At 35.0% G+C, this 13,851-nt stretch overlaps 1 protein-coding gene across 1 annotated transcript in view; it reads left to right on the top strand.

Annotated features, from left to right (window-relative positions):
- TPR (translocated promoter region, nuclear basket protein) overlaps positions 1 to 13,851 on the top strand; it is a 64,555-nt gene that overhangs the window by 11,457 nt on the left and 39,247 nt on the right. Inside the window, exons 6-19 of the mRNA XM_010365913.2 lie at positions 2,636 to 2,739; positions 3,080 to 3,244; positions 3,701 to 3,793; positions 4,211 to 4,291; positions 4,371 to 4,458; positions 5,176 to 5,316; positions 5,713 to 5,804; positions 6,083 to 6,280; positions 7,442 to 7,549; positions 8,467 to 8,693; positions 9,618 to 9,781; positions 10,615 to 10,748; positions 11,088 to 11,236; positions 13,190 to 13,352. Coding sequence (XP_010364215.2) covers positions 2,636 to 2,739; positions 3,080 to 3,244; positions 3,701 to 3,793; positions 4,211 to 4,291; positions 4,371 to 4,458; positions 5,176 to 5,316; positions 5,713 to 5,804; positions 6,083 to 6,280; positions 7,442 to 7,549; positions 8,467 to 8,693; positions 9,618 to 9,781; positions 10,615 to 10,748; positions 11,088 to 11,236; positions 13,190 to 13,352 — 1,907 coding nt within the window. The remainder of the gene's footprint in view (positions 1 to 2,635; positions 2,740 to 3,079; positions 3,245 to 3,700; positions 3,794 to 4,210; positions 4,292 to 4,370; positions 4,459 to 5,175; positions 5,317 to 5,712; positions 5,805 to 6,082; positions 6,281 to 7,441; positions 7,550 to 8,466; positions 8,694 to 9,617; positions 9,782 to 10,614; positions 10,749 to 11,087; positions 11,237 to 13,189; positions 13,353 to 13,851) is intronic.

The following is a 13,851-nucleotide window of genomic DNA, read 5'->3' as shown; positions in this document are numbered from 1 at the left end:
GCACACTCAATGTAACTTTCCTTCCACCATTTGCTACAGTTTCAGTGCCCATATAAGAAAACGGTCTATGTCATAAAAGAAATCAAAAGCAGTCTTGGGTAATCAGAACCCTTCCGCCAGATAGTCTGTTATCAATTTGTTTTCTGACACTGCTAGTTCTACATTCTTTTTCCTCATTGTCTCGCACTGGTTTTGAAGCACTCATCTCCATCCAGTCATCTTCTGTTAATTTCTCTGATATGGTATCTGTTAGCTCTTGGATTTCTCCAAGGTCCCTATCTTGAAACCCTTCATCCCACCTTTTTTGCCATATCTACAATCTCTTTCATGATTTCCTTGATTGGCTCTGTTATAAATTTTGTGACATCATGCACAACATCTGGACGGTTTCCTCCAACAGGAATTTATTATTTTAGTCTTGGTGGCTTTCATAACTTTTTCTGTAATAGCGATGGCCTCTTCAATTGTGTTATCCTTTAAAATTTTCATGGTATTTTCTCTGTTGGGGTACTCTTCCACAGTGTTAACATTTTTTTTTCACAAGATACCGTCTCTATTGAGCCGTAAAGGTCCTTATGACCCCTGATCTAAGGCTGAATTAGAAACATGTTTGGGAGCAAGTAGACTGCTTTGACACCTTTCATGTTGAACTCCTGGGTTCTGGGGCCAGGGACAGTGTCTAAAATCAAAAGAACTTTAAAGGTAGCCCCTTGCCCTGGCATGGTGGCATATGCCTGTAATCCCAGCACTTTGGGAGGCCGAGGCAGGTGGCTCACCTGAGGTCAGGAGTTTGAGACCAGCCTGGCCAACATGGCAAAACCCCATCTCTACTAAAAATACAAAAATTAGCTGGGCGTGGTGGTATTCGCCTGTAGTCCCAGCTGCTCGGGAGGCTCATGTGAGAATCGTGTGAACCAGGGAGGCGGAGGTTGCAGTGAGCCAAGATTGCACCCCTGCACTCCAGCCTGGGGGATAGAGCAAGACTGTCTCCAAAAAAAAAAAAAAAGGCAAGGTACTTTCTGACTTCAGGGACAAAGCATGAGTGGAACCAGTTCAGAGAAAGGGGTCTCTCATTGTCCAGGTCTTCTTCTTGTGTAACCAAAAGACAGGCAGCTGGTGTTTATCTTTTTCCTTTGGGCCCTGGGGTTAACAGCTTTATAAATAAGGGCAGTCCTTATCATAAACCTGACTGCATTTGTGCAACATGGTAGAGTTAGCCTATCCCTTCCTGCCCTAATCCTGGTGCTCCCTTCTCTTTCTTACTAATAAATATCTTTCGTGGCATTTTTTTTTTTTCCAGAATGGGACACTTCCATCTGCATTGAAAACCTGGTGCAGGCATATAACCTTTCTCATGGTTTTCTTAAGAGCATCTGCTGTTTCTTGGTTGACAGAACGTGCTTCTTCTGTTTTCTTGACTTTCCTTTAAGTCAAACCTCTTTCTAAAATTATCAAACCATCCTTTGCCGGCATTAAAATCTCCAGCTTTAGATCCGTCACCTTCCTTTTGCTTTAAATTGTCATATTATAATTGCTTTACCTCGAATCATATTAGAGTCTATAGGTATGTGATAGCAATCCTGCACCCCATAAAAGCTGCATTTTCAATACGAGATAGGAAGGTACTTTGCAGAAATGCACTTTTTGTGCTTGCTGGAGTAGCTGCAGTGATGGCTTTACGAATTTTCTCCCTTTTTTTTTTTTTTTTTTTTTTTTTTCAAAAAAACGGTCCTTATACGGGATTCATTCGTCTTGAAATGGTGGGTAACCATAGCTGCAGTCCTCAATCTATGGTACATATCAAGCAATTCAACTCTTTAAAATATTGTCATGACATTTCTCTGCTTCTTAGAAGCACTTCCAGCATCACTTGTGGCACTTCTTATGGATCCCATGTTGTTATTCAAGGTTTATGGTATTGCACTAAACACGATGACAAATATGCAAAAACTTCAAAAGATTTCAAGGTTTATGGTATTGCACTAAACACAATGACAAATATGCAAAAACTTCAAAAGATTACTATTTTATGCATTATGCAATTTACTAGAGAGAAACTGCTCACGTTAGAGTCACACAGCATTCTATACAGATACTCAAAACACTTGAGCTTACTGCAGTAGTATCAGGTGGCTATGAAAGTATTACAGTAATACAGTATGACATTTATGCAGTTATGGTTTAATAAAGCATCTTTACATTTGTTTATATTTCTGTTGATTACAGATGAGGTTGTGTACTGTTTGTATAACTTTTGATAAAATTTTTAAGTTTGTTTTGTAGATTTGTGCATATCTTAATGGTAGTAAATGATAAAATACACTAATATCTACATATATTTTATGCACTTACTGTAGGCTTTTTCTTAGTTTGTTTCCATTTCTGGGCTGCCTGGATTGGTCTGTGGTCTCTGAGGTTTTCAAATTGTTGTAAGTTTTTGGGAAAAAGGTCCAATATATTTATTGAAGAAAATATGAATGGAAGTGAATCTGCACAGTTCCAAACTCTGTTATTCAAGGGCTAGCTGTGCATACTTTGTATTAAAGGTTGATATTCCTAGAAATATATTTTTGATATTTGGTTCCCCTGGGTGTTAATTAGTCATTATTTTTTAATTCTCTTTTCACCATTCTAGAGGATGTTAAACGTCTAAATGAAAAACTAAAAGAAAGCAATACAACAAAGGGTGAACTTCAGTTAAAATTGGATGAACTTCAAGCATCTGATGTTTCTGTTAAGGCAAGTAACAGATGATTCCTAATGCATAAACTGTAGCTTTTGATTAAAACTCACCTAAATTAAATTTCAAATACAGGCAATAAAGTAATTAAAAGCTGCGTTTTGTTTTGTTTTTAATGTCAGAAAATTAAGCATTAGGACAATTCTATTTCAACTGTTTTACTTGTTTGAAATTTAAGTTTGTTGCAGTTCTTAATGTTTTCTAGTTAAGAATCTGTGCAAATACTTAATTTCTGTTTTGAAATAAAATTCTGCTTGTGTCCCTTAGCTACAGACAAAATCTTTTGAATAATCGTATATCTTCTTTAACTGTAGATGTTATTTTCTTGGATTTCTTTAGTATCGAGAAAAACGCTTGGAGCAAGAAAAGGAATTGCTGCATAGTCAGAATACATGGCTGAATACAGAGTTGAAAACCAAAACTGATGAACTTCTGGCCCTTGGAAGAGAAAAAGGGAATGAGATTCTAGAGCTTAAATGTAATCTTGAAAATAAAAAAGAGGAGGTAAGTTAGTAAAATTGTTTTTCTTCATGTTGAGTATAACTTAACATTTGTGTGTTAGTTTATTAAATATGTATTCAGTATTGTGTACCTGATTAGTTGTAAGATTAGTGGTTAAATGTGAATAATGCATTAACATTTGGCATAGGAAATCAACCAATTGCATTTGCATAAAAAATTTAAGATTCTTTGCTGAATCTGGATAATATCTACTGTCTTATGATGTATCTTTCCTAAAATATGTGTTTGTTTAAGAAGTGGTGATAAATTTTTGTGAGCTAAATCTAGACATTGTTCTGTGAGCAGTTATTCTTAGTTTTCTTAAATATGCATATTTTAATTGCTTTTTCAGGTGGGGAGGGGGAGTTACTCAGCTTTTCCTTAGCAGCATAAACCTCGTGTCAGTGTAATTTCAGTTAATATGACATCCTTTCCCCCTGCTCTATGTTTTGTTTTTAGGTTTCTAGACTGGAAGAACAAATGAATGGCTTAAAAACATCGAATGAACATCTTCAAAAGCATGTGGAGGATCTGTTGACCAAATTAAAAGAGGTATATATGACCATTAGAAAGTCTTTTTTACAAAATATTAAATAACTTATGAATCTGTTATTTCACAAAATGATGTCATGTTTTAACCTCTCCTTGACTCCATAAAACAGTGAGAGTACTACTACTTCCATATGCTGTAGCTAGGCTAAAATAGAGTGAGAAATAGCAATTATATGTTATATCGAAAATACTATCAAAAAAATGAGTATGGGTTAATTTTTTTGTTTAATTATTTACTTTGAATTTAAAATATCAGTAATATTTATTTATTTATCTTTGTCATGAAGACCGATTTGGATTTGAGTGTTTTAGATTTAGCTCTTACTTTACAAAAATGGAATTTTTCATCTTGTCATTTGATAAGCATTCTAAATTTAGTTCAAAGTAGACTGCTATAATTGGGCTATATTTTTTCAGGCCAAGGAACAACAGGCCAGTATGGAAGAGAAATTCCACAATGAATTAAATGCACACATAAAACTTTCTAACTTGTACAAGGTAAATATCCCACCACACATGTTAGTATCTAAATGTTGCATTGTTGACTGTTAGGTAACTTTTTAAGATTAACTTTTAGAGTGCCGCTGATGACTCAGAAGCAAAGAGCAATGAACTAACCCGGGCAGTAGATGAACTACACAAACTTTTGAAAGAAGCTGGTGAAGGTAAGTGTTTTAGATTATGCGAACATTATTTTTGTTATTATACTCTTTTTTCTTTTTACCCTTGTTTTGTATAGATTATTGGATTTAGGTGTTAGACTTTATTTGGGATGAAATTAGGTACAGAAGAAAGAACTTTGGATTATGAAATTCAGAATTATATCTTAAGCAAAAGTAAGTTTATGTATTTTTGAAAATACAGACAGCAGGGGGTTTTGTTTTTCATCTAATAATCTTGTATAATTTCCTGATTTCTAATCAGAAAGTTTTCTTTTTTGAAACATTTACTCTGATTAAGTATGTTTGAGTACTCTATGAATAAGACATCCTCTTTAAGTTACCATTTGCATTTTGTAAAGTCTTTTATTTCCTCAAATTTTTGCTTTTTTCAGTGTACGATATTTATGGTCTTTTCCAATAATTTCCTTTGCTTAGGATTAAAGATCAAAATCGAAATCAAAGATATGCCTAGAACCACTTTTTACCCTTTGGGTTTCCTTATTTTCATTGTGGGTAAGAGACATCAAAAGGAGAAACACCAGGCCAAGACAATTGCAAAATTATAAGTAGAGCAAGAACTTTCGATAGATACTGTCAGCTGAAGCCTCTCTAGAAATTTAATATTATCTGCTCAGGGGAGAAGTGACTGATCTGTTGCATTTTGTAAACTAAAATTTTAACTGTATGTTTGAATATTTGGTCTTTAAAATTGTTTTTTAGCCAACAAAGCAATACAAGATCATCTTCTAGAGGTGGAGCAATCCAAAGATGAAATGGAAAAAGAAATGCTCGAGAAAATAGGGAAACTGGAAAAGGAATTAGAGAATGTAAATGACCTTCTTTCTGCCACAAAACGTAAAGGTATGCCTAATAGATGCTTGTTAGTGACTTGAAATACTACAGCTTTCCTACATAAAAGTCATTTAATTTCACTAATAGTATTTCTCTGTCATGCTGTGATGTAGGAAACTCCATCAAGTTATATTAATAGAATTTGTTTTAAAATTAATACTCTATATCTTTACAGAATCAGGTATATAAATACCATTTGATCACACACAGTCTTGTAAATTCCCAGGTTATTGCGTGATTTTTAGAATTAGATGTGTTACATGACTTTTTGATGTCATATATTTAAAATTTTTATAGGAATTACTATATAATGTACAGTACATGTCATTTATCTTGAAATAATTATTAATAACTTTTAGTTTGGAATTTTACAAAATTATACCAGATGTATATTTGTTGGCACAGGAGCCATATTGTCTGAAGAAGAGCTTGCAGCCATGTCTCCTACTGCAGCAGCTGTAGCTAAGATAGTGAAACCTGGGATGAAACTAACTGAGGTAAGAATGGTATTAAATGTTGTTAAATTATTTTTCTTCAGCAAAGGTATACAAATCTCTTTGAAATTTAATTCTCCCAAAACTTATTTTTAAAATCATCTTAAAATTAATGGATCATTCTAGGAAAGACTTTCTTTAGTTCCTAGTTCTGTGTAACTAACATATAGTAAACATTGCCGTTTTGTGTTAGTGTTAAAGAATGTTTATTATGAAACTAGATAGACTAAACATTTGTGTTGTTGTGGTTAGATTTGAAACAACTCTTCGTCTACTTTCAGCTCTATAATGCTTATGTGGAAACTCAGGATCAGTTGCTTTTGGAGAAACTAGAGAACAAAAGAATTAATAAGTACCTAGATGAAATAGTGAAAGAAGTGGAAGCCAAAGCACCAATTTTGAAACGCCAGCGTGAGGAATATGAACGTGCCCAGAAAGCTGTAGCAAGTTTATCTGTTAAGCTTGAACAAGCTATGAAGGTTGGTTCCATTCCTAAAATTTAGCTGTGGTAACAATACAAATGAGAAATGATTTGCTAGGTATTTTTTTCTTAAGGTAATTGAGTCAGAAAAATCTAAATATGATTTTCAGTAAATACATTTTGAAACTTCTCATTACATTATTAAACACTACTAATCACAAAACATCCTACCTTTAGCAATTTTTATTTCACAATTTTTATATAAAATTAGGAAAGCATTTTAACCTTTTTTAATGCATTTGGTTTTTCCTTAGGATTCTCAACTAGAGAATAATAGCCAAATCTCCTAAGACTGCTCTTCAAATTCAGATAATCTCTGTGTAATAAAACTCTCCTATTATGCCTAATCATTCTTTATCAGACAGTTGTAATAGCCTGCCTAGAAATAATAATATTGTTTGACCATAGGTAGAACTCCCTTTTTTATACCATTTCACAATTTGGCATGTCTCTGTATACATTATTTTGTTACAGCTCCTTTGCTTATTGAAAGTGTTAATGAAATTCATAAAGATTTTTTCCTCTTTTTAAGAGGTACTGATTGAAAAAGAGGTTATACTCTGAATGTTTTGCTTTACGGTACAACTATTAACTACTGAGGGAAATTGTAAAGATTTCTTTAAGTTTTATGGAGGAAATTCAATTAAATGAATTTATATCTACTCTTCTAAACTGATAAATTGTTTTCCTTTTGTTGGAAAAGAATATAAATAAATTATATCCCTATTTCAAAATTAAATCTCTGTTGCTGTTAGAATTTAGAAGTCAGCTGAAATCCAAGTACTTTGTTGTATCAACTGGTTTTTTTCTTCTTCATCAAATGAAATCTAGCAGTCCCGCCTGACTGGGAATAATTGACTTTTTTTTTTTTTTTACCAGCAGTGTAGTTTCCAAGAGAGCCCTTGGGTCCAATTAGATCTTCCTTGAATTTATCTCTCTGTTGAAAGTGAGGGTTTTATCTGAAGCTTGTTATTGTCTGAATAAAAAATAATATGTTCAAATTTATATAGAACTTCTTTTTTAGTGGCTACAATATGGTATAGAATTTTATTTAGTGTATAAGTTGATTACTGGTGGTATTTGAGTATTGCATGTCTTGATTATTTGTATGAATCCTAGAAGGAAGTACAAAATTTTAACTTGAATTTACATTTTAAAGGAGATTCAGCGATTGCAGGAGGATACTGATAAAGCCAACAAGCAGTCATCTGTACTGGAGAGAGATAATCAAAGAATGGAAATACAAATAAAAGATCTTTCACAACAGGTTAGAATTTGTTTTGTTTGTTTTCTTACTTTTAATCCTGACTGCCCAGTAATCTTTGAATCTGTTTGAAGGTATCTAAGATAGAACTACCACGTATGAAAGTCTAATTAGAAATAATACTCAAGCAGAATTGTAGCATTATTGTTTCTTTTCATAGCCCCTCCCTTTTTTCAAATGTTTGATAAATTTTTAAATTATATGTGTTGGTTGTAATAAATGAATAAATAATTCAAAGATAAATAAAAGCTTTCTCCAATTTCTACCCCTCTACCCTCTGAAGTCCCAAAGTGTAGCTAACAGACTGTTGTGTATTTTTTTCACATCCTTCTCTGTATATGTATATACATGAGCATATATAAACATGTAAGAATTACTTGACTTTACTGAAATAAAATTGGACTGTATGCATTACTCTGACACTTTTTTAACAAGCAAATCGATAAATTTAATGTCTCATTCATATATTTTACCCTAATTTTTATGTGTGTGTGTGCATCCATACAACGCACGAATGTAGAAATTTCACATGAATGGCATTGTATATATGCTTTTTGTTTAAATGTCCATTTTTCATGCTCTTCCCTATTATATATACAAAAGCACACACACAAAAAATAGATGTTTATATCTCTGTGGGTTTTATTTGATCATTGTTTTACAAAAATGGAGCCATGTTTTGGGAATTGTAATTTGGCTACTTTTTAATAAATATCCTTCAATACATACTTAAAAGTAACTTTATTAAAATTTGATTGTTTAGATTTTAATATCTAAGGATACTTTGTTTTTAAAGATAATTTGAGGCAGTACAAGTTGAAGGTTTTATAAGTAATGTTTTAATTTGAAAACTTTCATTCTAAACTTTTCCAGAATTGAAACTAATACTGTTCTATAACATATTAAAACTTTGTTTTTAGATTAGAGTGCTTTTGATGGAACTTGAAGAAGCAAGGGGTAACCACGTAATTCGTGATGAGGAAGTAAGCTCTGCTGATATAAGTAGTTCATCTGAAGTAATATCACAGCATCTAGTATCTTACAGAAATATTGAAGAGCTTCAACAACAAAATCAACGTCTGTTGGTGGCCCTTAGAGAGCTTGGGGAAACCAGAGAAAGAGAAGAACAAGAAACAACTTCATCCAAGTAAGCAGTCGAATACTTCAGCTTGTTGAGCAAACATTTATGAAAACTTCAGCTAGGCTCAGTGTCTCATGCCTATAATCCCAATGTTTTGGGAGGCCTGAATGGGGTATCGTTTGAGCCCAGGAGGTCGAGACATAGTGAGACCCTGTCTCTCCAAAAAAAGTTAAAAATTAGCTGGGTGTGGTGGCACATGTCTATAGTCTCAGCTATTCAGGTGGCAGGCTGAGGTGGGAGGATCACTTGAGCCCAGGAGGTTTAGGCTGCAGTGAAGCATGGTCATGCACTGCATTCTAAGTGGGTCGACAGAGTAAGACACTGTTGCCAGCAAAAAAATCTCCTATGTGTCCCTAACAGTGCTAGATACTTGGGATATTGTGATATAGAGAGGAAAGAATTGAGCAACAATACCAAACAAAAAATTTCTACTCCAGGACCTCAGGTTATGGGTGAGACAGATGTAATAAATAGATAATATGATAGGCAAGTAGACAATTTCCATTCAATGTGGTTAGTGCCTATCTATGGGAGCATAGAGATGAAGGACCTGTCCTAGATTTCAGGGAGCAGACCAGCTTCATGGAGAACCTATATAAGAATTAATCAGAGATTTTTTCAAAACACATGTATAATGCTAGAAGAGGAAGAATGGCTAAGAAAGCAAGAAGACTAGAGTTTGGAGTGAGTGGAACTGATTTAATTTTTACAAACAAATTTTTCAGATTGCATTGGTAAGTATAAGTACCTGAGTCCTGTGTGGTAGGGATTTAAAAAGTGGTTTATAAAATACTCAGCATCAAAAAAAGGATGAGAGAGATGAAAATGGTATGCTTAATGGTAGGCAAAGATGCTTGGTTAGTTACAGTAGAAATTACAGTCAGTTAACTCTCAGTTCAGTCCAGTGAAATAGGCTGACTTTTTCTACAGAATCACTGAGCTTCAGCTCAAACTTGAGAGTGCCCTCACTGAACTCGAACAACTCCGCAAATCACGACAGCATCAAATGCAGCTTGTTGATTCCATAGTTCGTCAGCGTGATATGTACCGTATTTTATTGTCCCAAACAACCGGAGTTGCCATTCCATTACATGGTAGGTTTTTATAAAGTTATTTAAAGGAATAATTTAGAAATGTACATTAAGGGATTAATTTTGCAACATAAGCAATAGCTACTCTAATGATGGTAGCTTCACATTTGACTACCATATATGATTGCTTATAACATTCCATCAACTGTAAAACATACCATTATTTTATGTATTACTAAGAAGAAATGCTTTCTGGCTGGGCGCGGTGGCTCAAGCCTGTAATCCCAGCACTTTGGGAGGCCGAGACGGGCAGGATCACGAGGTCAAGAGATCAAGACCATCCTGGCTAACACAGTGAAACCCCGTCTCTACTAAAAAATACAAAAAAAAACTAGCCGGGCGAGGTGGCGGGCGCCTGTAGTCCCAGCTACTCGGGAGGCTGAGGCAGGAGAATGGCGTAAACCCGGGAGGCGGAGCTTGCAGTGAGCTGAGATCCGGCCACTGCACTCCAGCCTGGGCCACAGAGCGAGACTCCGTCTCAAAAACAAAAAAGAAGAAATGCTTTCTGTTGTTGAAAAAGGTGCATCTCGGAATCAATGAATTACAGTGTTTATTTTGATTATGTTTTGATGACCAAAACAGATAATATGTTTTAATAAAACATAAATATGGATTATGTCTTAACCCATAAATACTGAGTTATTTCTAATAATCAAAAAAATCTTAATACATTGTTTAGTGGATTCCTTATTTAAAAACTCTTACAAATTTATTATTTCATTTCAATAAGTGTAGCTTGTTTATTTGGTAATAGTGTATTTGCAAAGAACTGTTAGATTAAAACTGATTCATGAACGCCAACAAAGCATTTTATTAGTCTTTTTACTTTCCTGAAGCGTCAAGCTTAGATGATATTTCTCTTGCATCAACTCCAAAACGTCCAAGTACATCACAGACTGTTGCCACTCCTGCTCCAGTACCTGTTATTGAATCAACAGAGGCTATAGAGGCTAAGGCTGCCCTTAAACAGGTAAAGATCACACCTTTGCCCTGGGTTAGGTTTTTAGAGAACACAGTGTAGGGCTGAAACTGGGGTTGGGCCTTCTATAGCGGAGGGTAGTCAAGGGTGAAGGCCAAGTTGAGCTGATTTTCCTGTTGCTGCTAAAAGGAGACCCACTAGTGGTAGTAGGTTTGGGCTAGAGTCTAGGATAAATATTTGTTGGAAGTCTCATGAGTTATAATGAAGGAGAAATCATGTTATGGCTAGAATGAAGCCGATATCACCAATGCGGTTATACAAGATTGCTTGAACGGCTGCTCTGTTGGCGTCTGTTCAAGCATGTCATCAGCCATAATCTCTAATGTTTAGTTGCAGGAAATTTTTGAGAACTACAAAAAAGAAAAAGCAGAAAATGAAAAAATACAAAATGAGCAGCTTGAGAAACTTCAAGAACAAGTTACAGATTTGCGATCACAAAATACCAAAATTTCTACCCAGCTAGATTTTGCTTCTAAACGGTAAGTTTTCTTTTGTTTCAAATTAATTAAGTCTAAATTGTATACTTTACAATTCAAATCATTTAAATTCAAGAGCTAATTTGCAATAGTGTTGCGTTTTTTGTGAACCGTCTTCTAGAATGAGAACCTCTGGTAGTTCATTTTTTTCATATTAATTGAGTCTCTGGGCAGTGCTAAGGGTTTAGCTTGTTTAATAAGTTGAGGCCTGGTGTGATGGCTCACGCCTGTAATCCCAGCACTTTGGGAGGCCGAAGAAGGGGGTTCATTTGTCTCAGGAATTCAAGACCAGCCTGGCCAATATGGTGAAACCCCGTCTCTACTAAAAATATAAAAATTAGCTGAGCGGCAGTGGTGCATGCTTGTAATCTCAGCTACTCAGGAGGCTGAGGCAGGAGAATCACTTGAGCCCAGGAGGCGGAGGTTGTGGTGAGCCGAGATCGGGCCACTGCACTACAGTCTGGGCGAGAGAGTGAGAATCTGTCTCAAAAAAATAAAATAAAATAAAATAGAAAAAAATGAAATGAAATGAAATGATGAAATAAAATGAAATATGAAATGAAATATGAAATGAAATGAAATGAAATAAATGAATAGAAAGTTGAAGTTCATGTGAGGAATGTTGGTAGTTTCCCTTCCTAAGACTGAAGGACCTGTTTCAGTAGGACTTAATTCTTTTATAAATGCACCAGACAATGAGAGAAATGGGAGCAAATTTTATTCCACCTTTTCTGTTCTAGGTAGAAGAGAAGCAAGTGCTATGTAGTTTTAGGAGAATTAATTTTCTTGGTCACATCCAAAGAAATAATACTAAATATTTCATGGTTATTTGTGGTTAGATTCATTGAATACTTGTTAGTTTAGTTTGTTAGGACAGCATTTTTTTTTTTAGTACATGATAAAACCATTTCTGTTTTATAGCAGACAGGATATATATATCTAATGGTTCAGCAACCCCAATTAAAGCCCTTCTTTTTTCTGTGTTGTTACCTCTGGCCAGCCATTATCTAAGCTGTCAAGCACATAAGAAAATAAAACTGAGGATTATAGAAGAAAAAGGGATTAGCAAAAATCCATCACTAACCCTGTATAATATCTTAATTTGCATACTGCATTGTAGTGGATGTCTGGTGTTATCAATGTTGTATTGGCATTATTTTAAATATAATTGATGTTTTTTAAATAAAATTAGAAAGTTATTTAGCATGAAATACTTTGTTTATTTAGAACTTGGACTACTACATTTGGAATTGGGAAAAAAGAATGAAGGTTTTACCTTATTACACAAGCCACTTTTTCATGAATCATAAAATTAACCCCTTTCCCATTTAGAAAAAAAAAAGTGCAACTTGTTGCCAGTGCTCATTCAATTTTACGTAAGCATGTTGTTTGAGGTTAAGACAAATCTGACAGATTTTCAGTGTGAAAATAAAATATACAAACTGTTCCTGGAGTTATTTCTAAAGAGAACTCAATGTAACAGAAGTATATATGATGTTACATTAGGATTAGAGACAATATTCTCAGGGCAATTGGGGACATAGGTTAAGCTATTGTGAAATTTCTTCAAGGAATTAAGCTAGGATATCATTTCAGTTACTTATAGAATTACTTTTTTCGGCCGGGCGCGGTGGCTCAAGCCTGTAATCCCAGCACTTTGGGAGGCCGAGACGGGCGGATCACGAGGTCAAGAGATCGAGACCATCCTGGCTAACACGGTGAAACCCCGTCTCTACTAAAAATACAAAAAAAAAAAAAAAACTAGCCAGGCGAGGTGGCGGCGCCTGTAGTCCCAGCTACTCGGGAGGCTGAGTCAGGAGAATGGCGTGAACCCGGGAGGCGGAGCTTGCAGTGAGCTGAGATCTGGCCACTGCACTCCAGCCTGGGTGACAGAGCGAGACTCCGTCTCAAAAAAAAAAAAAAAAAAAAAAAAAAGAATTACTTTTTTCATACCAGTTATGAAATGCTGCAAGATAACGTTGAAGGATATCGTCGAGAAATAACATCACTTCATGAGAGAAATCAGAAACTCACTGCCACGACTCAAAAGCAAGAACAGATTATCAATACGATGACTCAAGATTTGAGAGGAGCAAATGAGAAGCTAGCTGTCGCAGAAGTAAGTCCAGTATCCCTTATCCGACTTGCATTATAAGTTGCATTTGACATTTGTTTAGTTTTTACTTTGAATTTTACTCACTGATAGGACTTAGGTATTTAAGAAGTTTATAGATTACATCCAAATAATTAATACGTTGTCTGCAAATAGCCAATGTGCGTTAGTGGGGTGATTGTTTCTATTAAGATAGAAAAGGGAAAGGAATTTGTTTTTCTCCTGGACTAAGATTTACTCACAAGTCTTGTATTTCAAATTAAATTTGTAGGTCAGTGTTTGGTTCTAACAATGACAATTTTTTTTTCTTTTTTTGAGACAGAGTCTCCCTCTGTCACCCAGGCTGGAGTGCAGTGGTGCTATCTCGGCTCATTGTAAGCTCCATCTCCCAGGTTCACGCAATTTTCCTGCCTCAGCCTTCCGAGTAGCTGGGACTACAGGCACCCGCTACCACACCCGGCTAATTTTTTGTATTTTTAGTAGACATGGGGTTTCACTGTGTTAG

Source organism: Rhinopithecus roxellana, chromosome 8 (assembly GCF_007565055.1).
Source record: "Rhinopithecus roxellana isolate Shanxi Qingling chromosome 8, ASM756505v1, whole genome shotgun sequence".
Classification (NCBI taxonomy): Eukaryota; Metazoa; Chordata; class Mammalia; order Primates; family Cercopithecidae; genus Rhinopithecus; species Rhinopithecus roxellana.
Note: the sequence above shows the minus strand (reverse complement) of the source record. Positions and strands in the feature narration are given on the sequence as shown.